This window comes from Natrix helvetica, assembly GCF_964273705.1.
Source record: "Natrix helvetica genome assembly, chromosome: 8".
In the NCBI taxonomy this organism is placed as follows: Eukaryota; Metazoa; Chordata; class Lepidosauria; order Squamata; family Natricidae; genus Natrix; species Natrix helvetica.
This window is the reverse complement of record NC_138559.1, coordinates 23,137,023-23,162,209: the sequence shown is the minus strand read 5'-3', so window position 1 is coordinate 23,162,209 and position 25,187 is coordinate 23,137,023. Positions and strand designations below refer to the sequence as shown.

General features: G+C 45.3%; 1 protein-coding gene and 1 long non-coding RNA gene across 2 annotated transcripts in view; one reads left to right on the top strand and one right to left on the bottom strand.

Moving 5' to 3' along the window:
• Positions 1–13,910: 13,910 nt before the first annotated feature.
• On the bottom strand, positions 13,911–15,568 carry LOC309396239. Its single transcript, XR_014176075.1, has 3 exons — positions 15,291–15,568; positions 14,817–14,925; positions 13,911–14,141 (listed from the first exon to the last, which is right to left on the bottom strand). It is a non-coding gene; the product is annotated as an uncharacterized lncRNA (long non-coding RNA).
• Positions 15,569–16,279: 711 nt separating this feature from the next.
• IGSF9B (immunoglobulin superfamily member 9B) overlaps positions 16,280–25,187 on the top strand; it is an 80,049-nt gene continuing 71,141 nt past the window's right edge. The window contains exon 1 of the mRNA XM_081960646.1: positions 16,280–16,526. Within this exon, the coding sequence (XP_081816772.1) occupies positions 16,442–16,526 (85 nt within the window). The 5' untranslated portion in view covers positions 16,280–16,441. The remainder of the gene's footprint in view (positions 16,527–25,187) is intronic.

Below are 25,187 nucleotides of genomic sequence, written 5' to 3'. Positions count from 1 at the left end.
TTATGCATGCCCCTTACAGACCTCTTAGGAATGGGTTGAGGTCAACAGTAGACCACCCAAGGTTAAAGTTTTTGGGGTTTGAGGATGTAACAACAGAGTCAGGTAGAGGATTCCAGGCATTGACCACTCTGTTGCTGAAGTCTTATTTTCTGCAATCGAGTTTGGAGCAGTTTACCTTACGTTTGTATCTATTGTTTGCCCAGGTATTATTGCGGTTGAAGCTGAAGTAGTCATTGAGAGGTAGGACAGATAATTTTGTGTACTACGCTCAGGTCAGACTGAAGGTGGCGTAGTTCTAAGTTGTCTAAGCCCAAAATTTAAAGCCTGGTGGCGTAAGGATTCTGTTGCAAGCAGAGGAGTGGAGGACTCTTCTCGTGGAATATCTCTGGATTATCTCAATTGTATTAATGTCTGATATGTGGGTTCCAGACAGATGAGCTGTATTCGAGAATTGGTCTGGCAAAGGTTTTGTTTGCCCTAGTTTGCAATGCAATATTACCAGAGAATAAGTTTTGCAAGATTAGGTTAACAACTCTGAATAACTTTTTAGTAATATTCTTACAGTGGGCTCTGGCACTTAGATCATTAGAAATGAGTACTACAAGGTCCTTGACTTGGATATTCTTGGCAATCCTGGAAAGTTAGCAGCTGAGAATAAAGTGGGTCCTTGGGTGGGTTTTAGCAAATTAATGGGAAATAAATAAATGCATAGATTCCCCCGTTTATGGAGAAGTATTATCAGCCACATCCCTCCTTGCTTTCAAGTGTAGGTGTAGCTACAGTTCTCCTACACTTTCCCCGGGCACAACTCCAAATGCTGATTGTTGCCACCTCGGGAACAAGTGCCACGTCTCCACCAACTTTCACACTGAAGCCTCTCACAAACAACTTCCAGCTGTCTACAGAAGTAGGTGTAGAAATTGCATTCACATCTCTTTCTGCTCAGGGGTGGGCTTCCAAAATTTTAGAGAGGGGTTGGTTGCCCAGTTGCTGGGTGGGTGTGGCCTAGTCGCCTCCGTGCACCACGATGATGGGGGCATTTTTGCCATTCCCAGGCTCCGGAGGCTTTCCTCAAGCCTCTGGGAGGGAGAAAATGGGCCTATTTCCATCCTTCCCAAATTTCCGGCAGACCCGTTTTTCACCCTCTCCAAAATGGGCCACTGGGGACTCCTGGTTCTCCAAACAGCACAGAATCTTAGCTAGAGGTTCTCCAGAACCTCCGGGAATTCCCAGTAGCCCACCCCTGCTTCGGATGGAGCTGCATGTGAGTCTCCCTATATCGGAAAGATGCATCTTGACAAAGTTAGGAGAGGCCTCTAGGATGGGTCTAAAGATCTACGGGAGTACCGGTGCCTGCTGGGAGCACCGAGTACCGTTCTGGTACGGTGTTCCAGAGGGCCTGCCCACCGGCCGTCCTTACCAATATTTGAGCCAATCGGGGCTTCCGCGCATACGCATGGAGCATACGGCACTTGCATGACACTCCGCCGAGCAGCTGGAGCATTGCGGAACTGTCACAGAGCATCGTGGGCGGTAAGTACACTTGCGAGCGCTGCATGGATGCATGTGGTGGACGCCCGGCCCTGTTGCACCGTACCGGTTGCAACGAGATCTGGAACCCACCACTGAACTAGTGGGAACAGTGGGTCAGGCATCCCTCTTGATTTCTCTAAGAAGACTCCGGTCTAAGTCCTCCAAGGGGGAGATTTTTGTAGCTTAGTTTTCACAAGCAACAGCTCAAGTGTGAAGCTTCTCCCTAGTATGAAGTGCATCTTGCTTTCTCCTAGACCCAAGCCATTGTGAAAACAAGCACATCCTTATTCAAAGTCAATTGGATGGCTTGGAGGAGGATTTCAGACTAGTGAGATCGTACCTCATTGCAGAGGGAGGGCTATGTCTTGACTATGAAGCAGTAAATCAATACCTTAGATCTCCCCCTCACAGCTTGAAGTGGTACAGTCCACAGGCAGGCTTCCTACTCTTCTGCTCAGTGTAAGAATTCATCTCAAATCGTCACTCTCTAAAACGACTGATTGCACGGGAAGTTTGATATGGAATTTATAAAAATCTTACAAGTTCCATGTTTGGGGTGTTTCAATGACACAATGACACATTGACCTGGGAATGTCTAGCATTATTAAAAGAAGGACTAGCAATGTTCCAATATCTTAGGGGCTGCCACAAAGAAGAGGCAGTCAAGCTATTCTCCAAAGCACCTGAAGGCAGGACAAGAAGCAATGGGTCAAAACTAATCAAGGAGAGAAGCAACTTAGAACTAAGGAGAAATTTCCTGACAATTAGAACGATTAATCAGTTTAACAACTTGCCTCCAGAAGTTGTGAATGCACCAACACTGGAAGTCTTTAAGAAGATGTTGGATAACCATTTGTCTGAAGTGGTGTAGGGTTTCCTGCCTAAGCAGGGGGTTGGACTAGAAGACCTCCCAAGTCCCTTCCAACTCTGTTTCTATTCTATTCTATTATTATATTATACAACCCAATAATCCAAAGTGGAATCTAAAGGTTGAATTCTACAGCAATCAAGCAAAAATTTGCATCTGAATGTTTTACTTTGCATCCTTTATTCCTCTTTTTACATTCTTCTGCAAAGGGTTGTGTGTTTCTGTTAGGTGTACAAAGGAAAAGGCTAGTGACAAAGCAAGGCTATATATTTTACTGATACCAGTTCGGTGCTGAGGGAATACAATACTGGCGTCCTCATGCAGTGGCCTAACATGACTCTTTGGCAGTGGGAAGACCACAAGATAAGCTTTGATGCTAAGAGGTTGACCACTGATCTTATCAACCAATATCTCTGGGTAGTTAGTGGGAGGAGAGAGACTGAATAATGGGATTTATTTGTTTATTTTTATCCCACCTATATTATTTTAAAAATAATTCAAGGTGGTGAACATACCTAATATGCCTTTCTCCTCTTATTTTCCCCAGAATAATCCAGGGCTAATTGAGAGAGAGAGAAAGAGGCATTGGCCTAAAGTCACCCAGCCAGCATTCATGGCTAAAGTAGGACTAGAATTTACAGTCTCCTAGTGATTGGATTAAAATCACTCTGATGGCTTTCATGCCTAAAGTGGGACTAGAACTCACCATCTCCTGGTGATTGGCCCCAAATCACCCAGCTGGCTTTCATGCCTAAGGCGGGACTAGAACTCACCATCTTCTGCTTTCAAGCTGGATGTCTTAACAACTAGAACAAACTGGCTCTGTAGCGGTTAGATCCTCCAGGTTGTCTCCCTAGTCCACTCTAGTTGCAAAACTGTGGAAGACTTTCCATCTGACATAACTACCCGGAGAGAAGAAGGCAAACTCTGGAGGATGTGCTGGAGATGGAGCTATCCTATGGCTTTGACATCGGCATCCAGAAAACAGCCCAGGCGTTGGGCAGATGAAATATTTAATTAGAGAGTATACATGTCCTGCTAATTATTTTTCAAAAGCTTTTTCTGCATCAACATTGTAACAGAGTTTCCACAGAGTACGGTAAGTTTTCTGTAAAGGAATTCCCACAGAAACTTCTGTAGAGGAAAGCTTAGAGGCTTTAAAATTTTTTGTGCTCACCTATTTTATTTTTTTCCAACCTTCCTCCTCCTCCTTCTCCCCTTCCCCCCTCCTCTCCTCCTCCTCTTCCTCCTCCTCCTCCTCATTGCAACCTCTGTCCCCTGTGATACAAATTCACTGGAGTACAGAATAATAAGTCTCTCTGTGAATTTCATTCCTAAGAGTTCCTACTTTAAATCTTTACATGGCCCAAGCTTTGAAATCCTTGCAAGCAAGATGTGGAACACTAAATTATCTGGTTTCCATATACATATTCACATTTTAATTTGCAAAGAAACTGGGTCTTAAAAAATTGGTGCTAAGTTATTGTTTAATTTCCCAGTTGCCAGATGGCAAACATCGACTGAAAAAGATTTAGATGAATGGATGCATTCAGCTCTATTTTTAAATTGTTCGGAGAGTTTCCTGATCCTTTTCCCCCCACTAAAGTCTCTCTGCTTCTGAACAGACTTTGTTCGTGGCCCAAACACTAAAATCTCTCTCGCCCTACATCAGATGGACCTCAAAGAACATATATAGGACATGCGTGTGTTGTACATCATATGCATTTTTATTCAAACAAGCCAGAAATCGGAGTTACGCATCACTCAGAGTTGTTTGCTTGCTTTTGGTCTGTGTATTGTGTATTGTAGGGAGGCAACTCTAGTGTTCTGACCCAGGCTTCCCCCCAAAAGCAGGAGGCAGAGTCCTGGTCCCGACAAAACCCCTTTTTATTAAACAAATGTGAATTCATCTCATTCCCATTCATCAAAGGCCTGGTAAACAGTCTTTCAAAGGTGAAGTTATGACCACAGACCTTATCAAGCTTGGAAAGCTGCCATGTAAACATTTTCCAAATAAGGTGCTGTGCAAGGAAAGACTTGGCAGAGAGTCTCTGAGATTCACGGGCAGATCTTCACACTCCTGAAACAAATCTAACAAATAAACGAATGAATTGTTTCCTGCAAAAGCCCACTTCCCTTTCACTCCTCTTTTATTTCCTGTGGGAGGGGCCAATCACTTTCCACCTGTGACTTTGCCCCCAAGTTGACCCTGATTTCTGAGTTGTTCTTTTCTTCTGGCAGCTCTGCGCATGCGCACACTGGGAACAGGCTCCAGCTGTTCCTCTGCCTCACTGCTGTCTGGCTCCGTAGGCACTTGCTCACTGCCAGAGGGCCTCAGCCCCATCTCTGCCTCTGACACATAGCCCTCTTTTGAGCCTTCCTCAGTTCCAGGACTGACCCATGCTCCTCCCCAACCTCCTCACTGTTCAACTCTGACACAGTAGCTAGAAGGCAGTATTGCAGGCTAACTCTGCCGACTGCCAGGAAATTGATTCTCACTGGCTCAAGGTTGACTCAGCCTTCCATCCTTCCGAGGTGGGTAAAATGAGGACCCAGATTGTTGGGGGCAGGATGCCGACTGTGTAAACTGCTCAGAGGGGGCTGTGAAGCATTGTAATGCGGTATATAAGTCTAAGTGATGTTACTCTGGTCCCTTCCTCCTTTTTTGCCTCTTTCTGAGCTACCGTCGGGACGAGCAACGTGCACACAACTGCTAAAACCCAGGAACGGCGGTTAACTTGTGAAAGCGCAGGCGTGAATTTGTCTCCCTGAAGTCTGGGTCAATGCAATCGATTGGGGAGGAGTGATGAATCAACGTTAATTTGTTTGATGGGCCCACTGCCACCACAAGTCCAGAACAATTAGAAGAGCTACTGATGTTGCAAATGAAGCCCTTCCCCAAGACTCTATCTGTATCCTGAGCTCATTAATGAAGTCAAGAGCCAATGGTGGCATTATTCATTTGAGGAAATGGCCTTTTTTCCTCTTTCCTGTTGGGTGTCAGCCGGCGAAGTCAGGGTGGAAAGTCATGTGTGAGGATAACTGGATTTATGTTCCTTGGTTTCTTTACAATTTATTTGCTCCTCACATTTCTGGGAGGGTTTTATTTTTTATTTTTTTGCGACAATTTTATTGTATTGATTTATTGGTTAGATTTACCCGTGACTCTGGGTGGCTTACAAAGTTGAAAATGCAAAAAAACAACAACAACAACCCAACAACCCCATACTCCAATCCCTATGCAAACAATCTTACTAACTCATTGTGTCCTGGTGATTCGGCCAAAGGCACCCAGCCGGCTTTCATGCCTAATTGGGGGAGGAGGGGGGCGACTAGAACTCCCTGTCTCCTTGGTTTTTAGGCTGCCACTTTAACCACTGTACCTGACTGGCTCCTACATTATATGAGATGAAATTGAAGGATTCAGCTAGACTTGTTTAGACTTCTTTCTTATGGACAGGACACAATGTAGAGGAAGCAAAAAGCTAACACCTGATCAACACTTTCATCTTTCTCTCTCTTTCTCTCTCTCCACCCATTCATATCTGCCTGCCTGCCTACCTACCTATCTAATCTATCTATCTATAATTTCCCTTTTTAAGCCTTGTCTGTTTGTCTATCTATTACCTACCTACCCACCTACTCTACTCACCTATATCCATCCATCCATCCATCCATCCATCCATCCATCATCTATCTATCATCTATCTATCTATCTATCTATCTATCTATCTATCTATCTATCTATCTATCATCTATCTATCATCTATCTATCTATCTATCTATCTATCTATCTATCTATCTATCTATCTATCTATCTATCTATCTATCATCTATCCTATCTATAATTTCCCTTTTTAAACCTTGTCCGTCTGTCTCTGTCTATCTGTCTGTCTATTACCTACTTACCCACCCCTACCCACCTATATCTATCTATCTATCTATCTATCTATCTATCTATCTATCTATCTATCTATCTATCTATCTATCTATCTATCTAATCATCTATCTATCATCTATCTATCTATCTATCTATCTATCTATCTATCTATCATCTATCTATCTATCTATCTATCTATCTATCTATCTATTCCTTCTATCTATCTGTCTGTCTTTCTATCATTTGCCTTTATACTGAATTATTTTTCCTTTTTAAGACTTATTTCTCTGTCTGTCAGTCTCTCTGTCTGTCTATTATCCACCCACCCTCCATCCATCCATCCATCCATCCATCCATCCATCCATCCATCTATCATCTATCTATCTATCTATCTATCTATCTATCTATCTATCTATCTATCTATCTATCTATCCTATCTATAATTTCCCTTTTTAAACCTTGTCCGTCTGTCTCTGTCTATCTGTCTGTCTATTACCTACTTACCCACCCCTACCCACCTATATCTATCTATCTATCTATCTATCTATCTATCTATCTATCTATCTATCATCTATCTATCTATCATCTATCTATCTATCTATCTATCTATCTATCTATCTATCTATTCCTTCTATCTATCTGTCTGTCTTTCTATCATTTGCCTTTATACTGAATTATTTTTCCTTTTTAAGACTTATTTCTCTGTCAGTCTCTCTGTCTGTCTATTATCCACCCACCCTCCATCCATCCATCCATCCATCCATCCATCCATCCATCCATCCATCCATCCATCCATCTATCTATCTATCTATCTATCTATCTATCTATTTTTGTTTCTTTCTATTATTTGCCTGCCTGTCCCTCTATCTCGACATTGCACTTTTCTTCTTAGAGCTCAAGATGAGATACATCAGAATCACCCCTCACTTTATTCATACAGTAATGAAACCTTTGAGACAGGCTGAGTTGAGAAATAGTGACCTGGTCAAAGGTCATTCATTGAATTCCGTAGTTGAATGGGGACTTAATAGCCATCTCTCTAGAGCCAGTCCTAAAACTTTACTATTATACCTCACTGACCTTTTATATCAGGGTTTATGATATCAACCATTGTTTTGAAGGTCAAGCTGTTCGAAACAGCTCCAGTAATTTTTTTAAGCAATTATTGTGAGCAAAGGATATCTGTCTATCCATCATCTCAGGGAAAGCAGAGGTGGTATTCAGCAGGTTCTGACCAGTTCTGGAGAACCAGTAGCAGAAATTTTGTGCAGTTTGGAGAACCTGGTAGTAAATACTACCTCTGGCTGTCCCCGCCCTCATCTATTCACTGCCTCCCTGGTTTCAGCCACTCATTTATGTTAAATATTCATTTGCCATTGCTGAAAATGGCTAGTATGCGAGAATCCATTGGCACAGTGTACTTCTGTCAACGTGATGGCTGTCACAACTTTGTCAGTGAAGGAAGTCTGCAATCTGGTACTTCTCCCTCTTTTTTTTAAATTTTATTTTTCCTGAAGAATTTTACATAAATAAAAGGTAAACATGAAATTACGAAGAATGAAATTGAGAAAAAAAGGAGAGAAAAGGTAAAAGAACAAATAGAAAAGACAGGGCAAGTACAAGGAAAGGAAAATGCATGGGAAAGGGGTGGCCACAGGGAGCCCTAGCAGAGGGATGAAAGAGCCACAGGCAGCTCCAGAGCTGTGGGTTGCCGACCCCTGCACTAGACTGTCCTCTGTTGAAAGAGCTGTTAGAAATGGGTCTTCCATTTGTCTAACAGAATAGTTGACCAACTGAATTATTATTATGTGGTTAATCTTTGGTGAGATTCGCAGCCTTTGGGGCTTGTTGGTAGCTCAACAGCTCGAGTCCTAACCAAGGACCTAGGAACTGTTAAGGTGTCATCATCATCATTATTATTTACCTCTGAGTACTTACTACTGAAAATCCCAAAGATGCGTTGGGACAACCCTGGGTGACTGAGAATCTCCATGGACACCTACCATTGGAGAAGATTCTTTCTCTCTTCTTAGTGGTACAGTCAGGACTGTGGAGAGGAACGAGAGGTTTATAGCATGAATTCAGACCTATAGATTCTGCACATTTCCAGTGGCAATCGAAGTCCAACCTACGAAGAAGCTTTCACGCTGGAAAGGTGAAGGAAAAAAAAACTAGCTAGAGGGAAAACCAAATGTGGAGAAAGTGCCTGCACATTCCTTGGATAGCAAAAGGTGACAAACAAGGAAGTAGTGGAGCATAGAAAATCAGACACATCACTGGAAGGCAGAATCAAAACATTTTGCCTTACTTATTTTGGCCGTGTCATGCAAGCAGACTTGCTAGAAAAGGCAGTTATGCTCAGAATGGTCAAAAGAAAATGAGGCCATCAAAAAAAAAAAAAAAAAGGAAGCTAAGATACCATCAAAACCAATTGGAGCATAAAACAACTGAAAGAAGCAGAAAAACAGAACAACGGAGTTGGAAGGGACTTTGGAGGTCTTCTAATCCAACTCCCTGCTCACACAAGGGACCCTATACTATTTTAAACAAATGATTGTCCAATCTCTTCTTAAAAACCTCCACAACTTCTGAAGGCAAGCTGTTCCACTGGTTAATTGTTCCCATTGTTGGGAAGTTTCCCCTTAATTCCAGGTTGCTTCTCTTCTTGATTAGTTTCCATCCATTGTTTCTTCTTAAAAACCTCCAGTGACGGATCACCCACAACTTCTGAAGTCAAGCTATTCCACAATGTGCATTTTTGGTCAGAAACTAGTTGTAAAATATAACACAACTTTAATTAGATCTCCTCCCACAGCCTGGTCATTAAATGAATCACCCTAGTCACTAAGCAAATGCCGAGGTCATTAAGCAAACCTATTGTCCACAACGGGCATTTTTGGTTAAAATCCAGATGTAAAATGCAACACAACATTAACTAGATCTCTTCCCACAGTCTGGTCATTAAATGAATCACCATAGTCACTAAACAAACACCCAGGTCATTAAGCAAAACTTTAAAGTTAAAGTGGTATAGTCCACAGATAGGCTTACTACTCACATCAAGCAGAAGAACTCAAATCAAATCACCTGTCTCTATAATCACTGGTAGCTTTGCATGGGGACTTTGCTGTGGGATTTTTAAAATCATACCACTTCCCTGTTTGGTGTGTTACAATGATACAACCCATTATTACAAACTGAGGTCTAAAAGTTGGATTCCACATCCGGTCTCAGTCAGGTGGCCAATTTACCAATTTAGATTGAAAGTTTTATTCTCATGGTTTGCCTCATTTATTCCTCTTTTTATGTAAGTAAAAACATTCAAACGAGAGAGAAATGCAAAAGTAGAAAAATAAACAAATGAATAAATACCGTATTTTTCAGAGTATAAGATGCACCTTTCTTCCCCCCCCCCCTAAAAGAAGCTGAAAATTTAGCTTCATCTTATAGACCGAAGACGAGCATTTTTGGCCTCCTGAGCCCGTTGTGTGTTGCGTTTTCGGCATCCTGGTCCCCAGAACCCATGGGTGCGTTTTTGGCAAAAATGGACATGTTTTTGATGAAAACGGGCTGTACGGAGCACTGCAGAGTGCTTCTGGTGGCCGGGGGGGGGGGACGCAATGTGCGGGGGCCAAAAATGATTTTTTTCTTGTTTTCCTCCTGCAAATTTAGATGTGAAAATATATTCCGAAAAATACGGCAGTGAGCTCCCACAATTGCCAAGAAACCAGAAGTCTCTACTTCTTTGCACTTATTTTAAAAGTGCCCTGGTTTCCTGCTTCTCTGATTGTGCAAGTTTTATTTCGGGTAAGGAAGAACACACCAAGATAAAAAAAAAAAAGACTTAGGTACGTTCAGAGGATCATGGTAGAAATGATGTTGTTTTAGAACAATTAGAGGATCAGATGTGAAGATTTCCAAGAGCTATCCATGGTCCTGTTTCTCTAGCTATGGAGCTCCCGATTACAGATAGACCTTTTACAAAGATTAGTCTTTTACTACTACTAAGTCTTTTACAAAGATTAGTGGGTCCAATTGCAATACAACTGTACTGATTAATGTGCAGGGGTGGGCGAAGAAGAATTATATACACTTGAAGTAATGGTATCAACTGAATTTGATTAATAATGTTCAATTAATGTTCAAATCCAATTAAGTCAAATTAGTTCATGTCCTAGTGCCAGATTCCTCCTAAGTGCAGTCATTATCAGCTGATGATGATGATGGTGATAACGAAAACCATGCATGGTTCTTTTCTAGAGAAATTGACTTTTTATCTCATTACGAAGCCTTCAGAAAACAAATTTCTTCCCCACAGCCTCAATACTCAAGTCAAGTCTATATGAACCAATGTTACATTAAGAAAAAGGATTAGTGGGGAGTTGTTGGAAATGTGGTCTACTCAGCATCAAGTCAAGGATCTACTTCAAGCCCCTTCCTCCCCTTAAAATGTTGTCAGGTGTACAGAATCAGCACCACTTGTTAAGTTACAGCTAAAGATGATTGATTGCTCATGCTTGTACACAAGAATCTAATGTTGCACACTAAATTGGCCCTACATAAGAGTAAACTCATGGGGAGGAAAGCTATATCAAATCTAGACAGCAGACTAAAAAGCAGAGACATCACCCTGCCAAAAAAAGTGTGTCTAGTCAAGGCTATGGTTTTTCCAGTTGCAATGGATGGCTGTGAAGGTTGGACCATAAGAAAGGCTGAGCACCAAAGAATGGAGGCCTTTGAACTCTGGTGCTGGAGAAGATTCCTGCGAGTCCCTTGCACTGCAAGGTGATCAAACCCTCAGTCCTAGAGAAGATCAACCCTGACTGCTCTTTAGAAGGCCAGATCCTGAAGAGGAAACTCAAATCCTTTGGCCACCTAATGAGAAGGAAGAACTCATGGGAGAAGAGCCTCATGCTGGGAAAGATTGAGAGCAAAAGAAGAAGGGGACGACAGAGAATGAGGTGGCTGGATGGAGTCACCGAAGCAGTCAGCTTGAGCTTAAATGGACTCCAGAGGATGGTAAAGGACAAGAAGCATTGTCTATGGGGTCACGATGGGTCAGACATGACTTCACAACTAACAACAACAAGAATAAACAGAATTTGAGAGAGGGTGGACTTAAACCACTTGTGAGCATTTAATGATTCTAAGCTAGACTCTGTCTCCAGACTTTTCCTGTCCTTCTCTGACCCTTCTGGAGGGCATTCTACCCTCCTGATTCCATTCGACTGAAGACAGCTTCAAGGAGATTGGGACAGAAAGAGGTGCAATTGTGTGTACAGGTGTGATTTCAACTGAAGGTTCAGTTGGAAAGATAAGATGGGAGGCTTGCATTACTCTAGCTGATTTTATACAGGAGGTTAATAGGAGATGACAGACAATTGCTGCTCTCTAATCCAGGAGTTGTTGTGCAAGTGAGTCTATTAGTGGTTTGATGACTAACGCAATATGTTGGAAGATGTACTAACAGGCGGAAGAGTTGCTAATGTGATTCAACTGACCCATTCTACTGGAGCTACCATTTTTTATTTATTTTGTTTGGTTTGTCAAACATGTACAAGATAGCAGGTGTAAGTATGAACATGGACATGAACAAAGGAAATGAATACAAATAAATGACGATAGGCATGCTGGTGTGCTTATGCATGCCCCCTTTATGGACCTCTTAGGAATGGGATGAGTTCCACAGTAGACAGTTTGAGGTTGAAGCTGTGGGAATTTGAGGATGTAACAATGGAATAAGATAGAACATTCCAGACGTTGACCATTCTTTTGGGGGAGGTCATATTTTCTGCAATCTAGTTTAGAGTGATTTACCTTGAGTTTGTATCTATTGTTTGCCTGAGTATTATTGAGGTTGAAGCTGAAGTAGTAGCTGACTGGTAGGACATTGCAGCAGAGAATTTGGAGCACACATTCCATGTCACCCCTTCCCTCCCCCCTGGTTCGTTGGCAAGCTGAGAAGTGATAATGGTTGCAACAGCAAAAACATGGCTCAAACTTGACCATAATATCCAGAAATATGATGTAATATCAAGAAAATCTTCATCGCATTGCTAATGATCAGAAAAGTCAAGATGAAGTAACTTCCTTTGCCCCTCACGGATGTCTTCAAAATATTCTGGAAGTCTAGAACTCCCGTGAACTCAATCACTGTTTAAAGGCTTAACAATCCAATATCTGGGACTGAATTCTTAATTGTAGTCTGTTCTCTTCTATTTCTCTGTCTGGTCCAATTTTTCCTTCTTGTTTGGAAGAAGTTCTCGACCTGCTAGCTGAGACATCTAATGTTAGGAACTGACTTTGCAGTTCAGATATTTTGGCTGAACCTACAGCTTTGCAGGAAAGCATGTTTTTCTTTTCTTTCAGTGAGCTAAGGCTGCTCATCCTTGGTCTGTGTTACCATGACAAATTCAGGCTGGGTTTCCCAAACACATATTACTCGTAGCCATAATGTATTTTGCTTTTAGTTTTGCATGGTCTATGAAGTTTTGTGGCTTGCAATCCATTATAGTATTTTATTTTTATTTAGTTTACCACTCATTATTGTTTATAAATCATATTTCATGGCTGATACAAACCCAACCAGTTCCTGTATCTTTGATAAAAGGCTGAAAAGGCTCAGCTTAGCAAAATGTGTGACCCCCAGTAAGTGATGCTGTTTTAAGAATACTAGACCATTTTTTAAAAAGTGTGCAAATATTTGCCTGCATGAAATCCCACAAAAATCCTTCTCAAAATTTGATGATAACAACATATCTATCATCTATCTATCTATCTATCATCTATCATCTATCTATCTATCTATCTATCTATCTATCTATCTATCTATCTATCTATCATCTATCTATCTATCTATCTATCTATCATCTATCCATCCATCTATCATCTATCTATCTATCTATCTATCTATCTATCTATCTATCTATCTACCTACCTACCTACCTACCTACCTACCTACCTACCTACCTATCTATCTATCTATCTATCATCTATCTATCTATCTATCTATTCATCTATTTTAGGATTGCATCCATTCATCTATGGATTGCATTGCATCTATCCATATCTGTCTGTCTGTCTGTCTGTCTGTCTGTCTGTCTGTCTGTCTGTCTGTCTGTCTGTCATCTATATCAATCAATCAATCAATCAATCCACCTGTCTGTCTGTCTGTCTGTTTATCATCTATCTATCATCTATCTATCTATCTATCTATCTATCTATCTATCTATCTATCTATCTATCTATCATCTATCTATCTATCTATCTATCTATCTATCTATCTATCTATCTACCTATCTATCATTTATCCATCTAATATCTTGCCTTTATTATTTTTATAAATAACTCAAGGTAGCAAACAAGTTTTATACTCATTCCTTCTTCTACTTTCCCCACAACAACTCATGTGAGGTGAGCTGGGTTGAGAGAGAGTATCCCTAAGCTACCCAGTTGGCTTTAATGCCTAAGGCAGGACTAGAACTCCTGGTCTCCTGACTTCTTCTTTTTTTAAAGTTTTTTTTTAAAAAAATGTCAAATCAATGTGTGAACAGTGTGGCACCTGGGCACCATGCATTCCAATACAAATAAAACTGATTGGGTTAAACATTACTATTACATTCAATCAACTTCTGTATTTCTAATAACAATATACATCCACATCAGATTACAAGCTATCATTATTCAAGCATTCCACCTATTTCTCATTGTTACTTTCGTTTTATCAAATAAAATATATATGTAAAGTATACATTAATATTCCCTTCATTTCTATTACTTACTCTAGCTATTCATCACGTTACCCTATATTAAAAAGCTTTTTTCTTTCTTTCCTGTCTTGCTTCTAATCATGTCCCCTGCCTAAAAAAGAGAGAGAGAAAAAAGAAAGAAAGTAGAGAGGGAGAACAGTCTCCTGATACTGGTTATTCCATAGCATTGCCTGACTTTAGCTGATGGAGGGAGGGAAAGGGACAGAGGGAAGGGGCATCGTTTTCAGGTCAGGTCAGAGATGGTTAACTTGTTCCCCAGATGGTGCAGCCCCAATCCGTGCAGCAAAGGATGCTGGGAATTTTACTTTTACAATCTTTAGAAAATTCAAAGTTCCCTGGGATATAATATGGTGTCTTTGATCTGAAAGGGTTACCTCCCTGACTTTCTTCTAGCAAACTTTTGATGATACAGAAAACACAACCTTCAATGTGGTCAACTTTAGTTGTAAAGGAGGAGGAGGAGGAGGAGAAGGAGGAGGAGGAGGAGGAGGAGGAGGAGGAGGAGGAGGACGAGGAGGACGAGGAGGAGGAAGAAGAAGAAGAAGAAGAAGAGGAGGAGGAGGAGGAGGAGGAGGAGGAGGAGGAGGAGGTGGTGGTGGTGGTGGTGGAGGAGGAGGAGCAGGAGAAGGAGAAGAAGGAAGAGGAGGAGGAGAAGGAAAAGGGAAAGGAGAAGAAGGAGGAGGAAAAGGAGAAGAAGAAAGAGGAAAAGGAGGAGGAGAAGGAGAAGGAGGAGAAGTAGTAGTAGTAGTAATGGGGGATGGCTTACCCAGGGCGGCAGACCTCAGGAGGGACAGCAGCCCCAGCCCTTCACTCTTTACCCAGTCTAAGCAGCTGCTGTGAAACCAACTAGCAGAGCAGGCCAAGGTAGACTTCATCTAGATATCAAAGCATAGTATTAAGGTTGGGCTTCCTAAAACCAAGGCCGATGGGAAGGGGCTTTGCATGTTGTGGGAACCCAAACCAGCTGGCCTTTCCCAAGCATCCTCTTCCATGGAGCCCAAGAGCTGCTATTTTGGTCCCAAGTCTAAAGAACTCGCTGGGTCTTCTTGGGGAGCCTGGCATGGCCAGCGCTCCTTCTGCTCCTCTCCTGAGAAGGTGGGCACTGCATAAGAACCAGGGCCGAGCCAACAGTGCCCCCCCTCGCCCTTTCCTCACCCCCTCCCTCTCTTGTCCTTCCCCACCAGGCGACCCTTCTGCGCATCGCCGCAGCCCCCCTCCCGCGAAAATCCCACCGACGTGCCTTCAAGCGGCTCTCCGACTGCCGGAGTCTGCCTGCCTGCCTCTGTTTCCCCTTTGTAGAAAACGGGACAGGCGAGCCGGCTGCTTTCTGCGGGCCGTGCCTGGCCCGGGATAGGAGGCTGCTAATAGTGGATCGCGTCGGGGGAGAGGGAGGGAGGGAGAGGAAAGAGAGAGGGGGGCGTCCCGAAAGCTCCGCTGTAGGAGTAGAAGCTGGGGCGGTGGGGCCAAGCGCCCCCCCTCCCATCCCAAGGAAGATCAAAAGAGTGGGAAGCCGGCAAATCAAAGGAAAAGGACTCCCCCCCTGCTTTGGAAAATTGAAGGGGGGGGGGAGGAAAAAAGAGTAGGGGGTGGGTAGGGGTGGGTGATTCCCTCCCTGTCCCTCCCCTCCCCCTTCCTCCTCCGCACCAGCTGCAGCGGGAGGCTCTGCGGAGAGCTCCCGTGATGAATGCGCTGCAACGGGTCAGCTCCCACCTCCAAGCCCCTTCCTCCTCCTCCTCCTCCCCCCTCCAACCTCCCTCCCCCCTAGTCCCGGAGCATCCTCCCGTTGGAGAAGTGGCCATGCAGTGTAAGCGGGGGGGGGGGGGGGGGCAGAGTGGGGAGGAGGGGGGGCACAGAGAAACGCTGCCGGCCTGGGCTCCAGCATTGCGCATGATTCTGCGGCTCTGTTGCCTTTGCACGCTCCAACCCACCTTGGCACGGGAGGGGGGGGGAGAGAGGGGGCCGCCCCGCTCTCCCCCCCTCCCCTCGGGCCCAAGCTGTCAGAGCGCTCCGCCAATCGGGACCCGCCCTCCCGCGCCGGCTGCCCAATCGCCGGCCGGCGGGGGCGTCGCCCGAGTGAGGAGGGGGGGGGGACAGGGAAAAAAAAGCAGCGAAGCTGGCATGGCCCAGGCTAGGCTGCGCGCCGGGAGAAGAAGCCTGCGGGGCTGAGCGCTCGGGCGGGCGAGAGGCGGCGAGGGGGGCGCAGGTGGCTGGGCGAGGCGAGGCGAGCGAGCCAGCCGGACGGCGAGGATGGCCGGAGCGGCGGCGGGGAGGAGGCAGGCGAGGGTCGCGCCGGGCGGGCGGGCATGAGCGCGGCGGCTGCCCTCAGCCCGGGCGCGGAGAAGGGCGCTTGGCCGAGGAGGATGACGCCCCTGCTCGCTGGTCGGTAGTACTATGATTTGGTATGTGGCCGCTTTGATAGCAAGTCTGATCGGCAGCAGCCCCCGGGGACTCGCCGCCGCCGCCGCCGCCGCTCAAGGTGAGTCGAAGTGCACGGCGGGGGCTCCGGGCTGGCGCAAGAGACACGGCTGCCTTGGATCTCCGCCGCGCTTTCTGCCCGGGGTCTTGGGTTGTGGGGAAGAGAGGATGGGGGGGGGGTCCGATGGCCCCCGGGATGGAGAGTGGGGGGTTCAGTCGCCTTTTCAAGCGAGAGGTTTCCCTGCTGGGGAGGGAGGGAAGAAGGAAGGAAGGAAAGAAAGAGGGAAGGTGGGAAGGGAAGGAATAGAACAGGAAGGAAGGAGGGAAGAAGGAAGGAATAGAGCAGAAGGAAGGAATAGAACAGGAAGGAAGGAGGGAAGGAAGGAAGGAATAGAGTATAAGAAAGGGAGGGAGGGAGGAAAGGAGGAAGGAAGGAATAGAGCAAAGGAAGGAAGGAAAGAAGGAAGGAAGGAGGAATAGAACAGGAAGGAAGGAAGGAAGGAAGGAAGGAAGGAAGGAAGGAAGGAATAGAGTATAAGAAAGGAAGGTAGGGAGGTAGGAAGGAATAATATAAGGAAGGATAGAGTAGAAGGAAGGAAGGAAGGAATGTGTAAGAAAAAAGGGAGGGAGGGAGGCAGGAAGAAAGGAAGGAAGGGACACCCCCTTGCAGAAAGTTGCCGAACGGGCGAAGGCTGCCAGCTTTCCCTCCTGCTTCCAAGCTTCGGTGGAGGGGGGGGGGGTTGATTTTCGGAAAAGATCGCAGATCTGGGGTCAGTTTGCCAAATTAATGGAGAGGGGGGAGAGAGAGAGAGAGAAGAACGAGGAGATGGAATTCCCCCCCTTTTTTCTTTCCCTCCCCTTTTTAATTGCAGACTTTTCTGAATGGTTAAAACGCAGCAGGCAGCCGGGTGTTTCCCTTGTTTTCTCGCCTTCTTTCGCTTTGGGTTGTTCCCCCTCGCGTTTTAATTCCCCGGCCCACTCGCTTTCAGAGACAGATGAAGCAGAAGCGGCGGCGGCGGCGGAGATACCCAGGCGAAATGACGTGGGATGGTGACGAGCGCGTTTTATCTGAAGCAAAAGTGGACGGGGGGGGGGGGGTATCGGGCAAGATTTCCTCTTTCTACGTGTGCTTCGTGCGGAATATTCGTTTCCCCGAAAAACCCCGGGTGCCCGGGTTTCGGGATCCAGACGTGCTTCAGACGTGCTTCGCATGTGACACGCGTGTCGCTCTTGGGGGAAAACCTTTCCCGGAAAGAGTTCAGAGATCCGGGAAAGTCTCATCATAGGCTTCCCTTGGGGAGGTTTTTTTTTCCCCCTCTTGGGGAGGGAAAAAGAAAGACGGCCAGTTGGTGGAGGATCAGTTGTGTCTTCCACTAAACCGATCCGTGGTGATTTGGGAGATCAAGATTTTAGGAGCCCTGTGCAGCTTGCTAATAACCCAAGAACAGTGAGGTGGATCAGAGGCTTGATGGGAATTGGGAGACTCCAAGCATCCTTAATGGAATCCTGGCTGGATGTTTTGAGAGGATGCTCTGATATGTGATATATTCCTTCCTGGGACTGCTTAGAAAACAGGCTGAATCCGTTAAAGCTTGGGGCATAAAGATGTGCAGTGTTTGCTCTGCTTGGAGGGGAGGGGGGACATCACGGTTAAACACCCCCTCCCCCCACCCGCAGGAGTTCCCAACAGCATCTTGGCTCTTGATTTCTTCTTCTTCTTCTTCTTCTTCTTTATATGTTGGAAGAAACTGTTTTTATCATCCTTGACTTTTGTTGCAAGTCTTTGTCCATTCTGAGCCTTTGCTTCCCTGACTGCATCTTTACAGATTCGGGCTATCTGCTGATATTCTGCCTTAGTTGCTTGCGTGGGATATAGAGGGAAAGTGGGCAGCAGCAGCTAACGCATCTCTTGACCTCTGGTGAAAAATGCAGAGCCTGTGTGTGTGGGGGGAATGAATGACCTCTTTGGCCTGAGGTGTTTATAGGCGTCAAGAAGCTTGCAGGGAGATGGTTGTGCCTTGCTGCTACCGATGATGCTCTCTTGATGCTCTCTCGAAGACTGGGAGATGGTCCTTTTAAGAAATCAACTCCGGAGAGGGAGTGGCCAAGCTGGGATGGAGAGGTTCCTGAGTGGTCCAGGGGCAATGATGGGAGGAGGGAAAATACACCACCCTGCCTTCCACTCTGGAAGATCTGCTGGATGGAGGTGGAGATCTCCAGTCTCTTTAATGTTTGCAATTATTGCTTCTCTTATTTGGGCAGTTTGGGTTACATTTTGTCATCTAGCCTGATCCTTGAGATATGATTTTGCTCTCTGTAGGGGGGGGGGGGGGTCTAGCTGTAGGTGTTCACCTGTGCGATGGAGATTTGGCTCGGTTTGCACTAAGGTCCTCTCAGCAGCCTTCTTCTCCCCAAGGAGGGAGTGTGAGATCCTTCACATAATTTTATGATAGCGCCGTTCGGCATGTGCTTCGGTCCCCAGCTTCTAGTTTCCCCGCTTTGCAAATAGGCACCCCGAACAGATTCTCCCCCCCCCAAATAGTGCTCATATTCCATTAATTTAATTGCATTTCTCCACTGTCGCTGAGGTTCTTGTTGCTAAGCATCTCTTACATTTTTGTGTGGCGGGCTAACGGATCTTTTTGACATGGGCTGCAACACAAGGTCCAGTCAACATGTGTGTAGCTGAATGACATGGCAACGTGGCGGAGGTCAGGTGAACTGAAAATATGTCAGACTGCAGGGGGTGGTGAGGGAATCCAGTTGGGGAGGCTTTCTGGTGGAGGTGGAGAACTCAGTTGCGCAACAGGGAATGAGCTGGCGTTCTCCCAAGTGCGCTGTTGATTCGTGCAGGGAATCCTTACTGTGGGATCTAAAAATATCTAAATATCTTTGGCTACTGAAAGGCCCCAGATTGTACTGTATCGTCATTTCTTTTCTTTTCTTTTTGGTGCGATTTTATCTCGCTTTGTGGATAGAACTTGACTGAAATCCTGGAGGAGGTAACTTTTGACCGGTGAATTCTACCGGGCCTTAATACTGATGAAGTGAACCCAGCAGCTGGAATGAGGGAATGTAGTCCAGCTCCATCAGTTGGGCTGCCGGTGGCCCACCTGCATTGGGAAAAGTTGAACTTATTTAATGATGATATAATCCCCGAGTTTCTGATCATTGAGGAACATCAAGATTCAGGTGGACCTTGAAAGATCTTTCAGAGCTGGCCACCTGCAGTGATGGGGAGGGGAGGGGAGGGTCACTGCAGCTCTAATGGAAAGAGTTGGCTTGGTCCCAGCCACTAATGAAGAGATGTTGGGAAAGAGGAATAGAATTCAGCATTTTTAGAGGACCTAGAGGACATTTTTCTTCTCTGCGCTGAACAAAGCTGAACAATGTAACCCCTCAGGTTAACGATTCTCTGGGTTGTGTAGGAAAACTACGCCAAGCCAGATCTGGCTGGATTTGATGACACACGAAAGGCTCATTGCAATGCCATCAGTCTGGACACGAAGGTCTATTTTGACCCTCTTGAGTTTTCTTCTCTGCTCCTTTTCAGCATTGCACCACAAAGCGAGGTCAACCTCAACAAGCTCTTCTCTCTGGTTTGAAGAACCCATACCTTGCATCTCCCCCTCTCCTGCCCCTCAGATGAAGGGACTGCTGTCCCAGAAACATAGGGGTGGGAGGGCTGGTGACAACGTTTTGCAGGGTGGCAAATTCTTCTCGGGAAGCTCGTGCTGCATAACCCACTGGCGGTCTGGCTGATCCCATCATCAAACCTCCCCCCCCCCCCGAATTGTACTGGCCAATGCTACTGAGTAGAATGTTCTGTCTGCAAGCTATGAATCATGTCATGCAGTTGGTTGGCTCAACAGCCTTCAGATGCCTCGAACTACATTTCCCATCAGCACCCAGGAGTAGGGCTGCTAGAGACAGTTGGAGCCAGCTCAGTTGACCAAGCCTGGCTTGACAGGGAGCCTATAGGTGGAGGCAACATCTGTATTCCAGATGCTGAAATTGTCATTATTATTATTTTTTGGGGGGAGTTGCCATTATTTGGGGTGGTCCATGATGAACTTCAGGCATCTGGGTTTGGTTGGGTCTGTTCTGTCCGAGGCTTCCCTAAAAAGCACAAGGCAGAGTCCTGGTCCCGACAAAACCCCTTTTATTAAACAAATGTGAATTCCTCTCCTTCACATTCAGCAAAGGCCTGGCAAACAGTCTTTCAAAGGAATATTTATGACTACAGACCTCTCTCTCTCTCATCTCTCTCTCTCTCTCTCTCTCTCTCTCTCTCTCTCTCTCTCTCTCTCTCTCTCTCTCCCTACCTACCTACCTACCTACCTACCTACCTACCTACCTACCTACCTATCGTATATTGGAAGTGGTGACCCATTGAGAGCTGCATGTCACGAAATTTCCTTTTAATATATGCCGATTAGAGTACATTCAAAGTGACAATAGAGTTCTAAGTCTAATTGTGGTAAACCGCCTTTACACTTATGTGTGAATTGGGCAGCTATATAAATTTGTGCAATATAAATAAATTAATGGAAGCCACCCACCCCCAGAAATCAAGAATTCTACTTTCTGAACAAGATATAATAACCAAAACTTTTAAGTCTGATTGTGCTTTTTTCTTCCTTTCTCTTTAGAACCCACTGAGTCAGGGAGGGGCTAATCCTAAACTCTTCATTGTTGTTGTTGTTAGTTGTGAAGCCGTGTCCAACCAATTGTGACCCCATGGACAATGTTCCTCCAGGCCTTCCTGTCCTCTGCCATCCTCTGGAGTCCATTGAGCTATCCAGCCACCTCCTTCTCTATCGTCCCCTTCTTCTTTTGCCCTCCATCGTTTTCAGCATGAGGCTCTTCTCCAGGGAGTCCTTCCTTCTCATTAGGTGGCCAAAGTCTTTGATTTTCCTCTTCAGGATCTGGCCTTCTAAAGAGCAGTCAGGGTTGATCTCCTCTAGGACTGACCAGTTGGATGGCCTTGCAGTCCAAGGGACTCGCAGGAGTCTTCTCCAGTACCAGAGTTCAAAGGCCTCCATTCTTTGGAGTTCAGCCTTCCTTATGGTCCAACTTTCACAGCCATCCATTGCAACTGGGAAAACCAGGGCCTTCTTAACCTGCCTCTATTCCCAAAACAAATGCTTTCCTCCTTTTCTTTCTGTTTACCTATCAGTTTCTGAATACAGGTAGTCCTCGACTTATGACCGTAACTGAGCCCAGAATGTATGTGGCTAAGTGAGGAATTTGTTAAGTGAGTTTGGCCCCGTTTTTCGATGTTTCTTGCCACCGTTTTGAGTTGAATCGCCGCGGTTGTTAAATTAGTCGCCCCACTGTTAAGGGAATCTGGCTTTCCCCTGGACTTGACTTGTCCGAAGGTCGCAAAAGGGGATCTCGTGACCTCTGGGATGCAGCAATGGTCATAAGTATGTAACAGTTTGCCAAGCCTCTGAATTTTGATCGCGTGATCCTGGGGAATGCTGCAAAGGTTGTAACTGTGGAAAACAGCACTAGGTCCCTTTTCTCAGGGCTGTCGTAAATTTGAACGGTCACTAAATGGAACTGGAACCTTAAGTCGAGGACTTATTGTACTTGCCTCAAGGCCCTGTCTCTGTGGGCCTATCTGACGTCTTCTGAACATCTGCCTGGACCTGATGCTGCTTTGTACTGCTTTTTCTCATTTCCAAAAATCCAGCATGTTCTCGCCCGATCTGTTCCTTGATCCCAAACCTGATGATGTCACAGTGCCGTGTAGCTAATCTGGCTGGGATCTGGGATGACGTCACAGGGAAATCCCTCTCGCTTTGACTCACTCCGAAGGAAGGAATCCAAGGAGAGGCGATGCACATCTTTTCTTCTTCGATTTCTTTGAGACGTGAAAGCCATGCTTCCTGTGGAGGTGGCTGACTTTTAAGGCAGGAGGAGAAGACCTCTGCTGGGATTTAGCTACAGAAGGGGTGCAGAAGGTGGGAAGGTGGACATGCCTGGATCTGAAGTTTGGGTATATAGTTGTGTGTGTATCCCATCTCACAATAATTGTGTATGTGTAGCAGGAGGAGAAGACTTCTGCTGGGTTTTAGCTACAGAAGGGGTGCAGAAGGTTGGAAGGCAAGCTTGTCTGAATCTGAGGTTTAGGTATAACTATCAACACAATAGTTGTATGTGTGTGTGTGTGTGTGTGTGGCAGCAGGAGAAGACTTCTGCTGGGTTTTAGCTACAGAAGAGGTGCAGAAGGTTGGAAGGCAAGCTTGTCTGAATCTGAGGTTTAGGTATAACTATCAACACAATAGTTGTGTGTGTGTGTGTGTGTGTGTGTGTGTGTGGCAGCAGGAGAAGACTTCTGCTGGGATTTAGCTACAGAAGGGGTGCAGAAGGTGGGAAGGCGGGCATACCTGAATCTGAGGTTTAGGTATAAGTATCAACACAAGGTGTGTGTCCATGTGTCCCATTTCTGCCTTTTTGCTTGCATTGTGGCCAAGAAGCTTAGCTCTAGACCAGCATTTCTCAATCTTGGCAGCTGGAAGATGGTGGACTGGACTGCATCCAGTTTTGGTCACCACACTATAAAAAAGATGTTGAAACTCTAGAAAAAGTCCAGAGAAGAGCAACCAAGATGATTAGGGGACTGGAGACTAAACCATTCAATGAACTGTTGCAAGAACTGGGCCTGGCTAGTGTAGTGAAGAGAAGGACCAGGGGAGACGTCATACTAGTCTTCCAATATTTGAAGGACTGCCACAGAGAGGAAGGGGTCAAGCTATTCTTCAAAGTACCTGAGGGCAGGATAAAAAGCAACGGACTGAAACTAATCAAGGAGAGAAGCAACCTCGAACTAAGAATTTTTCTGACAGTGAGAATGATCAATCCATCGAACAGAAGTTGCCTTCAGAAGTTGTGGGAGCTTCATCCCTGGACACTTTCAAGAGGAGACTGAACTGCCATCTGTCAGAAATGGTGTTGGTCTAGATCAGGCTCATGGTTGACTCAGCCTTCCATCCTTCCGAGGTGGGCAAAATGAGGACCCAGATTGTTGGGGGGAGGGAGGGGGGGGCAAGAGGCTGACTCTGTAAGCCGCTTAGAGAGGGCTGTAAAGCACTGTAAAGCAATATATAAGTCTAAGTGCTATTGTTAGCCCTTCCTTCCTCTCTCTCTCTCTCCCTCTCCTTCCTTCCTTCCTTCCTTCCTTCCTTCCTTCCTTCCTTCCTTCCTTCCTTCCTTCCCTCCCTCCCTCCCTCCCTCCCTCCCTCCCTTTCTTCCTTCTGTTTTGAAGCAGTGGCTAGAATGCATATTGCAGGCTAATTCTGCCAACTGCCAGCAGTTAGATCCTCACTGGCTCAAGGTTGATTCAGCCTTCCATCCTTCCAAGGTGGGTAAAAGGAGGACCCAGATTGTTGGGGCAAGAGGCTGAGTCTTCAAACTGCTTAGAGAGGGATAGAAAGCACCGTGAAGCAGTACGTAAGTCAAAGTGCTATTGCTATTTAGGCAGTGGAAACATTTGTGAAATTTACCCTCCCTAGTCTGTCAGCTTGCAAAATGGTATTTGCCTGTTCATCTTGGGCATGTGTGGAAGAGAGGGATTGATGTTTCGTTGACATAGGTAACTAGTTCATTTATTTGGAATAAGCAGCCTGGCTTTGCATATGCCTTGTCCTGGAACGTCACAGGAAAAAAAAAAGACTTCATGGAGAGGGTTTTAATTCTGCTGGAGTAGGATTGGTAATGAGCATCTGTTGCGGCTCACATCAGCACCGTCCGTGGACTTTGTTGAGCAGACCTGTTCGAGGTTGTGTGCTTTGCGTCAAGAGAGGTGCATTGCACCACAGAGCAGCCTGGCTCCAGAGGTTTCTTCTGTCTTCCAGCAGCCAGTTGAGGAGCTCTGGAAGTCAGAGGGGGTTTCTTGCCTGCATGGTGCAGGATCGCCTCTGTCCTATGGAACCAGCAGCCTCAAATATGTTGAGGATGTCGTCTTGAATTTTCTTTCAAAATGTAGGCTTCTGGTTTGTTAGGGCTCCCCCGTGGAGAGAGGAGAAAGGAGAAGGCAAAGGGTCGTAAGGTGACAACAGCAACAATAATAATATGCTTGCAATTTCTTCCCAGGAAAAGAGAGATGGAGGGAGGAAGAGAGGGAGGGAGAGAGGGAGGGAGAGAGAGGGGGAGAGATGATGTTGATGATAGATAGATAGATAGATAGACAGACAGATAGAGAGATAGATAGATAGATAGATAGATAGATAGATAGATAGATAGATGATAGATAGATAGATAGATGATAGATGGGTGGGTGGGTGGATTATGCATGGATGATGGATGATAGGTAGATAGATAGATGATGATAGATAGATAGATAGAGAGATAGAGAGATAGAGAGATAGATGATAGATACATAGATGGATGGATGGATGGATGGATGGATGGATGGATGGATGGGTGGGTGGATGAGTGGATGGATGACGCATGGATTATAGATGATAGAGAGAGATTAGATGGATGGATGGATGGATGAATGGATGAGTGGATGAATGGATGAATGGATGGATGATAGATTAGATAGATTAGATAGATTAGATGGATAGATGGATAGATGGATAGATGGATAGATTAGATAGATTAGATAGATAGATGGATAGATGGATAGATGGATAGATGGATAGATGGATAGATGGATAGATGGATAGATGGATAGATGGATAGATGGATAGATGGATAGATGGATAGATGG